We start from the raw sequence: 18,674 nt of genomic DNA, 5'->3' as shown, positions 1-18,674 counted from the left end.
TTGAACTTGAACTATTCGAATTTGAACGGGGGTGCGCGAGTGGGCGGGGCCTCGTGACGTAGCGGTGGGATTCGGTGGTGTGATTTAAGAGTTTCGCAATCAGGGGGCGTGGCTGAAGGGCATCCATCCCAAACATTTCCTCTCATGCGAGTTTCCAGGTATAGAGAGACTTTCAGCTACTCTGCTTATCATTTATGGCGGGGGAACAATAACAGTGCGTAAAACGTGATCTGATAACAAGCATAAAGCTAATTTATCTGGACGAGAGGTAAACACGTACATCTGGCTAATCCTCTCACACGAACTCTCAAGGCTGATGTGTGTCATAAAGCTAAATAATACAGCCTATCATTAATCTAAATAAGGCTACATCCGTGTTTTGTGACCTTGACATATCTAATAGGCTATATGATCAGCTACATTAACAGGCTACATTCACAGCAGCCATTTTAGAAATGTGAAATAAAAAACAACCTAGGCTACACCTGATATGTTACAACAGTAATTAAGTGGTTTCTAAATATTGGAACACATTAACTAATGTTTAACTGGTCAAATTAGCAGTCATGTAAAAACAAAAAAAAGCACTCAATGTCTAGCCTTGAACTACTGGTCCAGACGTCATCAGAACACAGTCTTCTTAAAACCAGAACTGGGACACTTACCAAAACAATTCAGCGTTGCACTGTCATTTTTCCCTGTCCTATTTTGAGTATAGTTTTGAGAATTTGAACATGCTGTTGCTTAATGTTTATCTTACATAGGAACTGAGGTTAAGATTTCCACCAGAGCATGTTTTTCACTGCCAGAAATAACGTTGCATTTAAATTTTTGGGTGAACTGTCATCATTTTGGCTACTGACCCTACGTTTTGTTCTGTTGAACACAAAAAAAAAGATATTTTAAAGAATGTTGGAAACCTGTAACCATTGACTTCCATACTTTTTGGTTTTCCTATTGATTACTTTATAAATTCTTTAAAATATCCGATTAAGTAACTGAAATCTCCTCATATATTATTCATTCATTCATTCATTTTCCTTCGGCTTAGTCCCTTTATTCATCAGGAATTGCCACAGCAGAATGAACCGCCAACTTATACAACATATGTTTTACACAACGGATGCCCTTCCAGCTGCAAACCAGTACTGGGAAATCCTCATATATTATAAACAGACTTTTTTTGACTGTGCTGTAAGGGGAGAAATAGCATTTTCATTGTTGGGTGAACCGTCATCATTTTGACTACTAACCCTACGTTTTGTTCTGTTAAACACAAAAGAAGATATTTTGAAGAATGTTGGAAACCTGTAACCATTGTCTTTCATACTTTTTGTTTTTCCTACTAGGTTTCTATCTTGTGAACTATCCCTTTAAGTAACTGAAATCTCCTCATATATTATTCATTTATTTATTTTCCTTCAGCTTAGTCCCTTTACTCATTAGGAATCGCCACAGTGGAATGAACCGCCAACTTATCCAGCATATGTTTTACACAACGGATGCCCTTCCAGCTACAACCCAGTATTGGGAAATCCTCATATATTATAAACAGACTTTTTTGTCTGTGCTGTAAGGGGAGAAATAGCATTTTCATTTTTCGGTGAACTGTCAGCATTTTGACTACTGACCCTACGTTTTGTTCTGTTGAACACAAAAGAAGATATTTCGAAGAATGTTGGAAACCTGTAACTATTGTCTTCCATACTTTTTGTTTTTCCTACTAGGTTTCTATCTTGTGAACTATCCCTTTAAGTAACTGAAATCTCCTCATATATTATTCATTTATTTATTTTCCTTCAGCTTAGTCCCTTTACTCATTAGGAATCGCCACAGTGGAATGAACCGCCAACTTATCCAGCATATGTTTTACACAACGGATGCCCTTCCAGCTACAACCCAGTATTGGGAAATCCTCATATATTATAAACAGACTTTTTTGTCTGTGCTGTAAGGGGAGAAATAGCATTTTCATTTTTGAGTGAACTGTCAGCATTTTGACTACTGACCCTACGTTTTGTTCTGTTGAACACAAAAGAAGATATTTCGAAGAATGTTGGAAACCTGTAACTATTGTCTTCCATACTTTTTGTTTTTCCTACTATTGATTACATGTTTCTATCTTGTGAACTATCCCTTTAAGTAACTGAAATCTCCTCATATATTATTCATTCATTTATTTTCCTTCAGCTTAGTCCTTTTATTAATCAGGAATCGCCACAGCGGAATGAACCGCTAACTTATCCAACATATGTTTACACAGTGGATGCCCTTCCAGCTACAACACAAGTACTGGGAAATGTTCATATATTATAAACAGACTTTATTTTTGGGCTGTGCTGTAAGGGGAAAAATATTTGCAAGGCCCCTTGAATTCTGTTTGTTTTACTTGGCAATCGCACAGAGAGTGATCCTCCAAATCAATGGAATATAAGAGTATATAAAGAGTCTACAAATGTAGGCAAAGTCAGAACAAGTGTACAAGATGTAAAAAGAAGGTTGTGTATATCTACAGTTTTTTTCCCTCAGATTTATCAACTATGGTCATTTCTTGTTCTCTCTTCTCCCATGTTGAAGTCAGAATTATTAGCCCCCCTTTAATTGTTTTTTTCTTTTTTAACTATTTCCCAAATGATGTTTAACAGAGTAAGGAAATCTTTACAGTATGTCTGATAATATTTTTTCTTCTGGAGAAAGTCTTATTTGTTTTATTTCGGCTAGAATAAAAGCAGTTTTAAATTTTTTAAAAGCCATTTTAAGGTCAAAATTATTAGCCCCTTTAAGCTATTTTTTTGCGATAGTCTACAGAACAAACCATCATTATACAATAACTTGCCAAATTACCCTATCCTGCCTAGTTAACCTAATTAACCTAGTTAAGCCTTTAAATGTCACTTTAAGCTGTATAGAAGTGTCTTCAAAAATATCTAGTCAAATATTATTTACTGTCATCATGGCAATTAGATAAAATAAATCAGTTTTTAGAAATGAGTTTATTATGTTTAGAAATGTGTTGAAGAAATCTTCTTTTTGTTAAACAGAAATTGGGGGAAAAACTAAACGGGGGCTAATAAAATAAAAATAAAAAAAAAGTTTTGCAGACAAAAAATAAAGTATTGAGTTAAAACAAATAAATGCAAATCTCCAAAAATCACGACGTAAATACATTTTTGAGAAATAAAAATAAATTCTGCTAACAAAAATTTAGGACTGCAAAGGGAAAATTAAGTTGAGGAATAAAAATGAAATTTGCAACAACAAAAAAGAACTAACTTAACAAAAATTTATTTTAGCTTTGGGATTTTTGGAAATTTGCATTTATTTATTAAATTTTTTGCTCAATACTTTCTTTTTTTGTTTGCAAAACTTTCTTTTATTCAGCAAGTATAGCCCTAGATTGACTCCATTTTTTTTATTTCAAAGATGGCTTGTTGATCAAAAACAGATCTCTTGATTCTCAGTAACACTGTCAATCTCTTTGCAACCTTCAAACATTTCCTTCATTCTTTCTCATGCAAAATGATCCATTTAGTTATCAAAATGGGTCAGGCGTGCATGTATAGACACTTTTGTGTTTAACATGGAATGTTTGTAATGTCAGCTAAAGTGGCAAGTGATAATAAAACAGAAATCTTTACAAAGCTGTCAATCAACCAATCAAGCACATACTGTATGAGAGAGAGAGAGAGAGAGAGAGAGAGAGAGAGATTGCCCACAGCACAATCATTCTTTTGTTTTTTGGATATGGAGGATTGTCAAACAGGTGTCAAAATGGAAAAAAACAAAACACTGAACATTTTGATCAATATGGGTCACATGAATGTTTTTTTAGTCAGGTTTGGTAAGTTATTTCGACAGACTTGTGATAGATCACTAGCAAATAGTTGTGACTGTACTTACAGTTTAGAGAATGTTTAAAATGTGCCAAAAGAATTGAGAATTGTTTTAAAAAGACAGTAATATTGTGCAAAAACATGCATGCAATAACTGTTTTAAATCATTGATTTTAAAATAACTATGGGTCAGACTTTATTTTAAGGTACAATTATACCTTTAACAAACCACTAACCTTTAATAAAGCACTAACATGTTTATCAATAATAGGCAAATAAGCTGCTAATTAATATAGAAGTTAGGTTTAGGTATTAGGAATGAAAAATAAGATCATGCAGAATATAAGTAATATGCAGCCAATATCTTAATAACAGGCAGGTAATAAAATACTAGTTTAGAGTGAGAATTGGTACTTAAAAGTGTTCGCTAAATATTTTTACATTTTTACTTGTATAAAAAATTAAGTTAATGTTTGTTTTCAAGCAAGGTGAGGTGAAACTGATTTTATTTTGAACAAAATAATCATACACTTCAAACAATTCTTCAAACAAAAACCATTTCACCGTGATCGAAATGGAGTAGGAGGAAGCACAAGCTTACACTGAAAAAAATTATTCATTGGATTTACTCATATTTTTTAAGGAAAGCGGTTGTAAACTATTTTTATGGGCTGAATATATTTTATAAATTATATAGCTTATATAAATTGTTTGCAACAGTGTGCAATGAACTCTTTTTTTTTTCAGTGTTCACCTAATGAAAAAAAAAGTGTCTGACCCCAAATAGAAATCTCATTAGTCGGTTAAATGTGATTTATTCACATATGATGGCAAATATTTGTAGCATTCATGCATTTAAATAAGTAGTACAGTTTGTTTTTTGTGATGTGAGGCGAATGCTCTTATCTGTTCTCTTTTTCATCTAAATCCAAAACAACAAAAGCCTGTGTCTCACCCTGATCTGAAACCGGATCTGTGACTCTGCCATGCACCCACCGCTCCCCTTAACATCATCTACCAGGAAGCTCCCCGACTTGTCTAAACAGTGAAAGACAGACAAGTGAAAATAGGTCATCATGTACATACAGTAGTTTGGTGTGTTGGTGCTTTATATGTTTGCAGGTCCAAAAGCTACAAAAAAATCAATGTAAAGCGAGAAAATGAAAAAGAAAACAACTCGGCATCAGAAGCAATATCTTATATCAATACTAAAGCTCTGCAAATAGAAAGCTAGAGGTGTCTTTTCATGCTTGTTTGAGAGTTTAATGTGTCCATGACTATACTGTACATTCTAAATAGTGCATTCGCTTGTTCGCAGAAACAGTACTGGATTCCTATAAGATTTTAAGAGTGATATTCTCGATTTCTGCTAGCACGAAGTGAAAGGAAAAACTGAATTAAGCGGCCTTACAATCACATTTAGCAGATGCTTTTGTCTTGAAGCAACTTACAATTAAGGAGGCATTCAGTGATTCAATAAGAAAAGGCAATACACACAAAAAGTTCTAAAAGATACAAAGAAACTCAATAAGCTCAAAGAATTCAGTGCTAGAGGTAGGAGATGGGAGTGTTTTTAGAGAGAAGAGTGTTTCTACAGGTGGTTTGTCAAGCCCACTCACTTGTGTAAAGCACACTTCATAAATGCACAATGTTTTTTTGTTTGTTTTTGATTTTAAGAGATATGGAGTTATTGTAATAAAGTGTGTTGTGCAATAGTGCAAAAAACGTGTCAGAGAGATGAAACAATGCATTTTCTACGGCAGGGATTTTCAAACGTATAGGACACACGCCCCTCCAAGTTTGGCAAATTTTACTCGCGCCCCCCAATAATAATTATATTATTGTATGTTAAGGCAAATAACTACCTTACTTATGTCCATGTTAACATAGTCAGTATGTCTTCAAAGTTAGTGAAAGATTCAGAAGGGCATCCTGCTGATTTGTTTCACAATGGCGATTGTTTGTCAGACGCCTTACCGGTTTGACTTTCATTCACCGTCATTCATTTTAAAAAGCACCCGCTCCATTTTATTTGCGTATATTTTACTCGAACGCATTAACTCTATATGTGCCTGATGGTTAGATGTGGAGCTAATGTTAATCAGATTCACTCTAGTGAGCACATGAAAATCGTCATCATAATTTACTCAAGTGCATGCCTCAATGTCTCGTACCCCCCTTAATAGTGGGGCGCACCCCACAGTTTGAAAACCCGTGCTCTACGGTAATGTTTTGGGGTTGTCGTATGGTGTGGTGAGGGGAGAGTAGAGAAAAGGTGATCCTGGAAGAAAGCTCTAGTTTTTTAGGTGCCGCTTGAATGATGTCAGTGAATCTGCAGTCTGTGTGGGAATGGGAAGATCATTCCACCAGCAAGGAACGTTGAATGAAAAGGTTTTGGAAGGTGACTTATAGCCTCTCTGTGATGGTACAACAAGATGGCGCTTACTTATACCGCCTTAACTACTATGTACTTATATTTGGTCAAAGACTATAGAATACACAAGACGTGTCCCTCGCATCTTTTTGATTGGGGAAAAGTGTAACAGTCAATATGGTGAATAAAGGCCGCCTACTAGTACAGGAGCCAATCATCTATCGCTAGATGGCAAATAAAACCTGCCTTCTAGTACAGCAGTCAATCATCAGTCGCTATAGACTGACGATACTCTGCAAGAGGGGCTTAGACCAGATTTTGAGTGATTTGGACGTTTAGAAATTAAACTAAAGAGATTGTTGTCGTTTCATTTTATTGGTAATTCCTATGGTGAAATTCAACGGTAAACTTGGGAAGTAGTTTTGGAGAATTTGATGTTTCCCCATTTAAACTGAATGCCCAAGCATACTGCCCGAGAGGTGTTTCAAAGATGGCTGCCGAGTGAAATGACTTGCCTTAAAGGGACTTTGATTTGGTTCAATGCACTTGTCAACATACATATTTTTACAGTGTACTTATATTTCTAAATCTCCTGTTTGCAATTACATCTGAAATTAATTCCTGTAAATGCATTTCATTTGATTACACTGTTGACCCATTCCCAACACTTTAACCCACACTTAAATGTCATGTACCTCCAAATTTGTCCCTAACCTTAACTTTATCCCACCTCAGTAGCACTTTAAGTGTTTTGCAATATAATATTAAAATAACAAGTCTACTGAGTTTATTTTTGATGGATTTATAGTAGATAAGACCTCTAAATCTGGAAACAAATATTAAAAAGTAACTTTTAAAATTAACGATGCAGATGATCGAACCATCGAAAAACAGTCATATGAAATAAAATTGTTGAGTTTAGAGAAAAGTCTAAACAGATCTCACCACATGATACAGTTATTTTTAAGAATCAGTATTTTATAATGCCGAGTGCACATTGGAAGGAGGTTAAACTGAGCAGGTTTGAGCACAACTCTGATAACTGAACAAACAAGATTCTATTAGGAAACTCCCACAGTACGCTGGTCAAAATCTCTTGCCCCGAATGCTGGTTATGACATTCCGAAGCAGAAAAGGAGCTGGGAGGTTAACAATAAGCTCTCTGTGTTCACTGGGTCCCAGTGTGCTCAGACCTCCCACAACTCATCGATGAATACAAGCAGAGGATCATCAAACACAGTCTAGGAATGGTTTGTTTTTGGTCAAAGTTAGATTATCGAATTTAACCACATTAAATTATGTCTGATTCATAACAGTTGCTCACAAAAACCTCAAAATTACAATTAAGAAGCTATATTTTAAATTAAAGCCACAACTGGTCAATTTGGCCACTAGAGGTCGTGTATTCACAACAAACAAAAGCTTTGGGGTGTCCAAACTCTGTCCTGGATGGCCTGTGTGCTGCATAGTTTAGCTCCAACTTCCTTCAACACACCTTGTTGAAAGTTTTTAGTATACCTAGAAAGAGCTTGATTAGCTTGTTCATGTGTGTTTAATTATGGTTGGAACTAAAATATGCAGGACACCAGCCCTCCAGGACCGAGTTGAGTTTGGACACCCCTGACTTAGACTGAGTGTGGAATCATTGCTTTACATTTAAAGGAACTCTCCCCTCTGCTCATTTCACAAATCCCCTATAGAGTTAAACAGTATTAGTATTTTTGAATCCATTCAGCCGATCTTCGGGTCTGCACTTTTAGCTTAGCTTAGCATAGATAATTAAATCCGATTAGACCATTAGCATCTCTCTCAAAAATAACCAGAGTTGTGAAGCTTGACTGTTCTGCAGTTAGATTATTTACTAAGACCAATGGAAATTAAAAATTGCCAGTGACTAACTATGGTTTCATTCCAGCGTAATAATCAAGAAACTTTGCTGCGATACTAGCAGCGAAGCTTTTATTATGCCACAATCCACAACTTCCGCTTCTTCAGTTCGTGATCATGTGGAGAAGAAACACTAATGTTTTCATTCATTCATTCGTGTTCTTTTTGGCTCAGTCCATTTATTAATCTGGGGTCGCCACAACGAAATGAACCGCCAACTTATCCAGCATATGTTTTACGCAGCGGATGCCCTTCCAACCCATGAGTGGGAAACCCATACACGCTCATTCGCACACATACATACACGATGGACAATTTAGCCTGCCCAATTCATGTACCGCATGTCTTTGGACTGTGGGGGAAATCGGAGCACCCGGTTTGCATTAAACTGTAAACGATCAGTGAAGTGCTTTAATAAACTGGGTACAGCCATCAAATATTAAATTTAGAATTACCGACATACACTTATGGGCTACATTATTAGGTACAGCTGTCTGGCTGCCCGTTAACGCAAATTTCTAATCAGCCAACCACATGTCAGCAACTCAATGCATTTAGGCATATATACACCCGACCCAGAAATTGCAATATTTGTGTACTCTAGTTCTCTGCTGGATCATAATGTGTCCTTACAAAGCACCCTAATTTATGGAATGATTATTGCTAAGAGTGTTATTCTAAAACTGTAGAAATCAGATTCTGTTCCTCAATTTAAGGCATGGTTAACTTATCTTACTCAAATATTGCACATGGAAAGAGTCCGCTATGGAGTTATTGATAATCTTGCTAAGTTTTACAATACATGTCAACCATTTCTTGATCCCCTGGATCAATATAATGCGGATTCTGAGCAGCAGTATAATGCTTTATATGCTCACTACCCCTATTGACTGTCTCTTTGTATTTTCATTGAAACCATTTATATGCCCTAATAGTTTTTTTAAAATAACTTAATTTTTTTTCCTTTAATTTTTTTATTTTCTATTTTTCTTTATTTTATTTATTATAACCATTATTTTCTTTGTATTATCATGCTTATTCCCTGTATTTTTTATTATTGTTGTGTTGTTTGGTAATTATTGAAAAATGTAAAACTAATAAAAACAATTGTTAAAAAAAAAAAGAAAAGTAGAATTGCAAAAAAACATGATTTATGGAAATGACTGAAACTGGAAATCTTAGTAGATTTCAGAAATCGTGATTTTACATTTTTATATTTTAAACAACTAGATTTATTTAGCAAACTATTTTAAATAACATTTTTAAATAACCTTTTCATACATCACCATTTTAAAATATAAGACTTTTATGAGATGGTGGCAATTTTCACAATAGATAGAGAGATATAGTGCTATATTCCAACTCAATATCTGCATTAAACAGTTTTTACACTGATCAAAGAAATCATCTTCAAGACATTCCTTTCTGTAGGAATTTTGTACAAAATCTATACTAAAATCAAAGAGAAAAACAAGTTACATTATTATGAATAGCTCCTCATGTACAGTAAAGGTGAATGAGGTGGCAGAGAAAGGATTGATCGAATAGGCGAGTTGATGGAAGGTTTGCGAAGAAATGTCATGTTTCCTTGTAAAAGTATTGTGTAGTATTTTCAAAATACAGTATTTTATTTTGATACTTTTTGTGGCTGCTGTACTTTGTAGTTTATTTTGATACATGTAAAATTGAGGTATTTGCCATTTTATTTTAAAATACATTTTAATGTATTTTTGCCCATCCCAGCCTCCAACTATATATTTTGACAACAAACAGAAATGGTGAGGAGTCGGAGTCTCCGACCATAAACCATAATCTTTCTAAATGAAATGCCTACCTTACTACATCCAATCAGCTCGCAGTAGAAAAAAAAGCCACGCCCACTGTTTTCTCATTTAATATTACGTTTCTCTAGGAACTGCATCACAATATGAAATAAAAAATGGTGGCAGCTTCCGGTTCATGTGGACTTTAAACATTCTTTAACATATTTGGGATTGTAAGTAAAATATATAACACAGTCCTTATGGTTTTTGGATATTTTAATGAAAACATATTTACATGATGTGACAAATAAACACATTTTCTCCCACGATGATTTAGTCATGCTATTTAGATATCTTTCTAACATTAAACTTGTAGATGAAATGTGACCTGGACATGTTTTTGTGTCATAGGGAAGTGTAGTACTGATAAGCAGGTTTGCCACACCTTCATTTATCACCAGACTCACTCTGCGAGTAACAGTTGGCCTTTGAGCAAATCAGGCTATTTAGTCAGCATGTGCAAACATCAGCCGCTCACACATACAGCACACATAAACTGCACTCAGCACTATTGTGTCACAACACAAAAAGCATCACGCGTTTGACTGACAACGGTTCGCATTCCTGGACACAAAGTACTCTATTAATGTCAAACAATTAGACACTGATATTACTAAATCAATTGCACAATGAGTGTTTAACTGAGCACATAATGTGTCTTTTGATGACCGTTTCAAGGGCAAACCCAACTAGTCTCCACCTTTCCGTTACGCCTCATCACTCTTGGTGTGTCTATTATAGGAGAAACTTGCATTAAACTATAAAGGATTAGTGAAGTGCTTTAATAAACTGGGAACAGCCATCAAATATTAAAAGTAAACCTATTAGAATTACCGAGATACACTAATGGGCCACATTATTAGGTACACCTGTCCAACTGCCCGTTAACGCGAATTTCTAGTCAACCAACCACATGGCAGCAACTTAATGCATTTAGGCATGTAGACATGGTCAAGAGGATCTGCTGCAGTTCAAACAGAGTATCTGAAAGAGGAAGAAAGGTGATTTAAGTGACTTTTGAATGTGGCATGGTTGTTGGTGCCAGACGGGCTGGTCTGAATATTTCGGAAACTGCTGATCTACTGGGATTTTCACGCACAACCATCTCTCGGGTTTACAGAGAATGGTCCGAAAAAGAGACAATATGCAGTGAGCGACAGTCCTGTGGATGCAAATGCCTTGTTGATGCCAGAGGAGAATGTCCAGACTGGTTCCAGCTGAGAGAAAAGCATCTAACTCAAACAACGACTCGTTACAACCGAGGTATGCAGAAGAGCATCTCTGAACGCACAACACGTCCAATCTAAAGCGGATGGGCTACACCCACACCGGGTGTCACTCCGGTCAGCTAAGAACAGGAAACTGAGGCTACAATTCACACAGGCTCACCAAAATTGCACAGTAGAAGATTGGAAAAATGTTGCCTGGTCTGATGAGTCTCGATTTCTGCTACGACACTCGGATGGTAGGACCAGAATTTGGCGTCAACATGAAAGCATGGATCCATCCTGCCTTGTGTCAACAGTTCAGGCTGGTGGTGGTGGTGCAATGGTGTGGGGGATATTTTCTTGACACACTTTGGGCCAATTAGTACCAACTGAGCATTGTGTCAACGCCTCAGCCTACCTGAGGATTGTTGCTGACCATGTCCATCCCTTTATGACTACAGTGTACCCATCTTCTGATGGCTACTTCCAGCAGGATAACGTGTCATGTTATAAAGCACGAATCATCTCAGACTGATTTCTTGAACATGACAATGAGTTCACTGTACTCAAATGGCCTCCACAGTCACCAGACTCAATCCAATAGAGCACCTTTGGGATTTGGTGAGATGGGAGATTCACATCATGGATGTGCAGCAGACAAATCTGCAGCAACTGCATGACGCTTTTCAATATGGAGCAAAATCTCTGAGGAATATTTCCAGTATTGTTGAATCTATGCCACGAAGGATTATGGCAGTTCTGAAGACAAAGGGAGGTCCAACCCGGTACTAGTTAGGTGTACCTAATAAAGTGGCCAGTGAGCGAACAATTTTTCTGTGCAAGTTAATCTGCGCCTGTGGAAAAAAATGTTTGTTTTGGTCATCTTTAATCAAAGTCTGAACATTTTCTTCTCTGTTTGGAGTGTCAGTTCATCTATGTTTATGCCAGTTTGACAGCTTCAGCCACAATCTTCTAAACCACGCCCCTCTTACCATTGTTATGAAGGAACGATATGCGAAAAAGAAAGCCCCGCCCCCTACTTAATATTCCATTTCAGTTGGAAGGAAATCAACCCACTGAAATGAGTCTCAGCAATTTCCGGTTCTTTAAGACACATAAATATTTCTGCACTGTAAGGTGCTATTTACAGTAGTGCAAGAAAAACTATTTTTTTAGGGTTAGGCTTTAGCATCCACACTACTACAGCATCTTCAAGCATTTTGAAATATGGGTATAAGTGCTAATCAGGGACGTGCACAGAGGGGTGGCCACGTGGCTAGAGCCACTGCCCCTTTGCCCTCATCTTGCTCAATCGATTAAATGATTTTAGCATGAAAAAAAATAATGATAACCAACGCAATGTATTTTTGACTGTAGGTGGTTTTCATATGACGACATTGCGAAATTCAAATTGATGGTAGGAATTGATTCTTCTGTGCACTTTCTGTAATTCAAAAGAAGAAACAACTGTACATTTATTTTGGTATTGTTCCTACACAAAAACATTTTGGGGTAACTTTTGCAAATTTGTAATTGAGTTTATATATTCCAATTTTCTTTGCTTTGGGAAAATGTATTATTTGGTTTTATTGATACAGACAATAGTACAGAAAAAGTGTTCTACTTCATAAATCTTTTACTTTTACTTGCTAAATATCATATCCATAAATGCAAATTCTCCAATAATAAACCACTTTTTAAGGTATTCATAAAATAACTGAAACAGTACTTTGAAACACTTTCCGGTTCAGGAAACACTAAGGCTAGGAAAACATTATCTTGTCATGCCCTATTTAAAATTCCCCTGTAAAAAGCAGTACTTTGTTTTGATTTACTTACACTCTTAATATTGTATTTTTATTTTAAGCTTTACGTTATATGTATCTCTTATTCAATTTATTGTATTTTTTCCCCTTCTTTACTGTTTTATCCCCCTGGCATCTTTTATGTTCCTTATATAGTTCCTAATGTGTCATTATGCTGTAATAATTTACTGTTTAATAAAAAAATAAAAAAAATGTAAAAAAAAGGAAGTGATTCTTCTACATAGGTATGCTATTAGAACATCGAAATGTTTGTTTCATGTTCTTTATAATTGTTTAAATCGGTCAAAATAAGAAATGCCGAACAGCTTTTAAAACTTTTCTTCCTCATGAAGGGGGAAAACTTCCAGAAACTGGCTAAAAACAGAAGAAAATACGGCATGTACATATTTTTGAAAACTATTGAAATGATAAACGTGCATGCTTAAAGGAGTCATTCTGGGGTGCGTTTCCCAAAACCATTATTAGCCAACTAAGGTCGCAAGTTCCGTCGTTACAAACATTGTTTGTTGATTTGCCGTTTCCCAAATCCGTCGCTCCAACGAACATTCGCAAACTTGAGCACTCGCAACTACACCTCTGGAGCTGTAGTTTGAAACATAGTTCCTGGCTATGCCCTATTCATTTAGAACATTCTAACACTCAAAGTTGGAATTATGAAGAGTAAAAAAGCACAAGTCATCTCTCTTAAGTGTAATTTGCTTTCTAACTATTTTTACAGTTCAGTATTAGCGATCTTCAAGTTTACACTTGTGCTCCCTTCGCAGTGCACTTTGAAAACATTGATATCATTTTGAACACAGCATCATGGCGAAAGCTATAGGTGACCTATTATTTGAAAGCGGAATTTATGTTACGTCTTGTGAAAACAAAAAAACATAGCATACGTTAATTCTTTTAATTTATAGTGGATTATTTAAGTATCTGCACTGTATGTGACATGGGCCTGCTGGTTAGAACTTTCTGCTGTGGTTTACAAGTGTCAAATTGTAAAAGTAGATTAAAAAAAACGATACCCTACTTTAATAATAATAATAATAATAATAATAATAATAATAATAATAATAATAAATCATCATCATTATTAATATTATTAAAGTAGGATTTAAAAAAAATTCTAATACATAATTATTAAATTTCATATAAATCGCCTCATTATTTATTTATTTATATAATTTATATATGATATTAGAATACGTGTTAGATTTGTAAGTGATTTCATGTTTTAGCATACATGTCATTTTTAATATTTGTAAAGCAAACACAGGCTCTATATATGTGCCACATATTTCAATTAATATGGAAAGCGAGTGCATGTTTTTACCAAATCTATTGATTAGTTTTTATTTTAAATTTATGCTTGTGTAAAACAATATATTCTGCACAAAGAAATGATGGGGTTCTTCTCTATAGAAGTAGTTACTCCGCCCTGTTTAGAGCGTGGTTCAAGCGACGGATCTGCGACAGAGAAACTATGCGTTTTGGGAAACAGTCACATCGTTCTTTTCCCAAACGATGCATTGTATCATGATAGTTCAGCTGCGAGTTATGTCGTTGTTTGGGAAACGCACCCCTGGTTGTCTTAATATGGTTTCTTTGGTGGTTTCTATTGTTGTTTGCTGTTGTTTTCAGCTGGGCTTGAGCGAGTAGATTTCTTTCAAATGTAGGCTATTGAGACTAATTTTATACAAGTATAGTACTGCTAATACAGTAGGCCTGTGAGTGTCAATCTGTCTGAAACTCATCAGCATTTATAAAGATTGACGTCATTCTCAGCCAGTGACGTCGCGTTCCAAACATTCGATCTGCATTCTTATAAAGCTCCTCGGTTCTCTCTCAGTTTTGTCAGTTTTCTCCGTGTTGCTGTTTGTACTTGACCAAGCTGAGTTCAATTCCGACGGTACGACTGGAGCCACTCGAATTTAACGAAGTCCGCTTCGTGAAGCTCCACTCGGGCCCGTCTGTACTGTAGTTCTTCGTGTTTGCATACGATAGTGGGACCTACAACCGTGGTGGGTGGTGGGTGGGTGCTGCGTGGCCCACTTTATTCTCTTTTAAATGATAGTTTTTAAACTGTAGTTTACTGTAGTTTATAATAGACAATATGTGCCTGTTTGTTGGAATGTTGTGGTGTTTTCTTTTTTAGCAGGATTGAACATACTTATTTTAACTGCATGTTGCACTGCGGTCAAGCCAGAACCACACCGTCAAGACCACCGCCATTTATTATTTATGAGCCTGCAGATTATGGCTTTTTTTGTTTCCTTTGTATTATTAGGTATATCTTTCAGATCGTTGTTTTCAGATCATTTTGCAGGTCAAACAAAATATACTCTAAACACCTGAATTGTTTTTCCTAGAACTCCTGTGAAAATTAAATATTTTCTAAATATTTCCAGAGAGTAGCTTAACAGAGAGATGTAAACAACATCATAGTTTTAATTACTAATTTCTAACAACTCCTTTCTTTTCTTTGGTGACAGTGCATAATATGTTTTTTTACTTGTTTTGCAAGATACTAGTTTTCAGTTCAAAGTGCAATTTAAAGGCTTAACATTGGCAATTAAGAAAGTCATTGGACAACAGTGGCTTGTTCTGTAGCCAATCGGGGAAAAAGGAAAACAAAAATCTTAATGTTGACCCAGTGGTCAAAAAAGCTGCTTAATTCAAGCCAAACTAAAAGAAATAAGATATAGCCCAGTCAGAAGGAAACGATATATAAGGAAATACTGTAAAAATGCCCTTGGTCAGTTAAACAGCACTTGGGAAATATAAGAATACACATTTCACAAAGAAGGTATAGTGAGGCTAACAGCACCGCCTGCTGTTCATAAGTACATGTTGCACTAGAATTGCAGTTATAGCATGGGTCTCAAACTCAATTCCTAGAGGGCCGCAGCTGATGCAACTAATCAAGGTGTTCCAGACTCTTTTGTGTTTGATTAGGGTTGGAGCAGGTTAGGGTGCAGAGCTGCGACCCTTCAGGAATTGAATTTGAGACCCATGAGTTATAGTAAAACTCCTCACCGAGGCAAACATACTTTGTGTTTAACACATTCAGAAGAATTTGTTAAAAAGCAACCACTGACATCTATAGTAGGAATTAAAAGAACACAATGAAAGTCAATGGCTGTTTTTTCAAACATCTTTTCAGTGGGTGTCGTTTTGTGTTCAACCAGGGCCGGAGTGGGACTCCTTTTCAGCCCTGGAGTTTCAAGACTTAGACCGGCCCACCTCAGTTCACGACTGACTATATTAAAATAACGACATTTCCAATTCAGTTTCTTTTCACGTCTTTTTCAAGGAAACAGCTGCTTTAGAACTTCAAATGTTTTTCAGAAATACGAGGACATTAAACGGTAGCTAAATCTTCAACACTATTCTTTAAAACATCACAATGTCCTTTCCTGCAATATCTGAATATAGATTCTGTGCAAACTTTCTTTATAGATATCCAGTCCTTTGTAATGGTGGTCACACAAAAAATAAATAAAATATGTACACCTATATAAGTAATTCAAACAGTATTATATGTCTTAACATTAAAATGAAAAAAAAAAAAAAAACACTACTCAGGTAAGATTCGAACCATGGTCGGAGGAGTCATAACGCAACATGCTGACCCCTGGACCACAGCGGAGCTGTAATGTTAGTATGTGTGGAATAAAAAATAAAACAAGTATTGCACTGTTTTACATAATTTTAACCACAGTATTACTTTCTATTGATGGCTTAATCTTTTTCTCCCCTTTTTAGATTTCTGGTCAAGTTATGTCAGATTTATTAATGTAGTGAATCATCTGATTTTCATTGAGCAGGTGTAATATCCATTAATTCAGAGCTTAATTTGTGTCACAACACACCTGATCCGGTACCCATGAAATCTGATCCGGCACCTCAATTTACAGATTCCCCTCCACAACTGCCCTCCTCCCCCGTCCGCTGTTCACTTTGACTTCCACTCCTCAACCCTCTCCACTTTCGTCCGCGACAACTAATAACGTTATATTTGCTCACGAGAAAATTAATTAAAAGAGCGGAGCTGCGGTGAAACTGTGAACAAAAACAATGAGGCTGTGGTAAAATAAATAAATGAAAAAGTGTGACTGCTGAGAGTGCAAGCAGCTAGAGACACCCGCCCTTCATGGCCAAAAAAAGGACCGGCCCACCGGGAATTCTCCTAGTCCTCCCGATTAGCCAATCTGGGCCTGTGTTCAACCGAAGAAAAAACGTGAGACAGGTTTGTAACAAATAACGGATAAATTAAAGACAGAATTTTTATTTTTGGCTGAACTATCCCTTTAATACTCTGATATACTTCAAAACAGAAACTCTGAAGGCGGAAATATTTCTGAGATGCCTTTATTGTGCATTTTGTAAATCCAGTGACACTGACACAGTACAGAATCCTACACCCTATTCTCCCCCATTCCTCCTGACTAGAAGTACCATAATCCTGTTTGCAATCTTAATTTAAACAGAGGAAAAAAAACGGAAAGAGAAATAACTGGCTGCGTTTACCACAAATAGCATGCATTCTGGGGTGTGTGGGGGGGATAAAGGGGGTGACGTTCACACAGCTAAAAACAATAAGAGGACAATGAAACATGATCCATTCTTACTGGTCCACTGAGTCTGGTCTGTCAGATATCTGTCCATCTTATGTCACATCCTTGAGAAATCAAAAATCATAAAAACAAATGTGGAAAGAAACACCAAATGCTCAACGCTTAAACTGTCTTGCTATACATAAAGAGATCGTCTGCTTAAATATGCAAATGGAAGGGGTCTTTTGTTTTTCTCTGCATTTTATATAGTGTCATTTTCTCATTTAATCGTTTTGTATACTTGTCCTGTCTCTAAAAATGTGCTGTTCTAGGATAAAACTAGGCCCCTGAAATGCGGGCGTGTTGAATCTGATGTAAAATGACGTTTCTGCAGCAGAGAGACGGGATTGGTCCTGAAGCATCTCGAAGGAGTTTTTAATCTTCCTCGCTGCCACTAGCTGAATGCTCCTGGAAGATAAAAAAATTCAGATAAAAGACGTAGCATAAAGGCCTGCTCACACCAAAGATAACCAAAACAATAAATCATTCTTCATTTAAAGGGGACCTATTTTGCAAAAATCAGGTTTATAAGGGGTTAAACATATGTGAGGTAACAGTGTGTAAAAATACAGCCAGCCTCAAATCATTAAAATGTATTAATACCATTTTTTTGTTGTTGTTTTTTTTAAGAATCGCACCTAATAAAAACACTTTGACTGTCATTCTCCCTTTGTACATGTCATCAGAGGGACAAAGCCCCGCCCATTAGTGACAATCTCTCCCTCATTAGCATAGACAGCTCGTCAGTCATTTAAATGTGGTCATTTAAGACGTTTAGGATGCACAAATGAACATTGTAGTCTCCATAGCCCGCGTTCTTCTGAGACACTTCTTTCAACATATTTAGATAACTTTAGCCCTGTTTTGAATCTGCTGCTATCCGCTTTTAATTGGACCCGGGAGCCGCTTCGCGTGACATCACAAGTGCGATATCAAACTGTATGGGGAGACTCAAACACTGGTAATAATAAACGTTTACAAAGCGATGTAATACTTTCGAAAATCACGATCGCAATATACATACCCATGCCTAATATCCGATAGCAAGCCGCGCACCACCATTGGACATAACCAACTTGTGCAAACTCTAGAAAAGACGCAATATGCGAACAGCCTCTA

The 18,674-nt window shown here is 36.3% G+C and overlaps 1 protein-coding gene across 2 annotated transcripts in view; it reads right to left on the bottom strand.

The window, feature by feature from the left end:
- Window positions 1-17,294: 17,294 nt before the first annotated feature.
- smarca4a (SWI/SNF related, matrix associated, actin dependent regulator of chromatin, subfamily a, member 4a) overlaps window positions 17,295-18,674 on the bottom strand; it is a 39,368-nt gene continuing 37,988 nt past the window's right edge. For both annotated transcript variants that reach the window (XM_056453299.1, XM_056453301.1), the window contains exon 34: window positions 17,295-17,963. In XM_056453299.1, coding sequence (XP_056309274.1) covers window positions 17,931-17,963 — 33 coding nt within the window. In that variant the 3' untranslated portion in view covers window positions 17,295-17,930. The remainder of the gene's footprint in view (window positions 17,964-18,674) is intronic.

The sequence above is a fragment of the Danio aesculapii genome, chromosome 3 (assembly GCF_903798145.1).
Source record: "Danio aesculapii chromosome 3, fDanAes4.1, whole genome shotgun sequence".
Classification (NCBI taxonomy): Eukaryota; Metazoa; Chordata; class Actinopteri; order Cypriniformes; family Danionidae; genus Danio; species Danio aesculapii.
The sequence above is the reverse complement of the archived record's forward strand: the minus strand, read 5'-3'. Positions and strand labels throughout refer to the sequence as shown.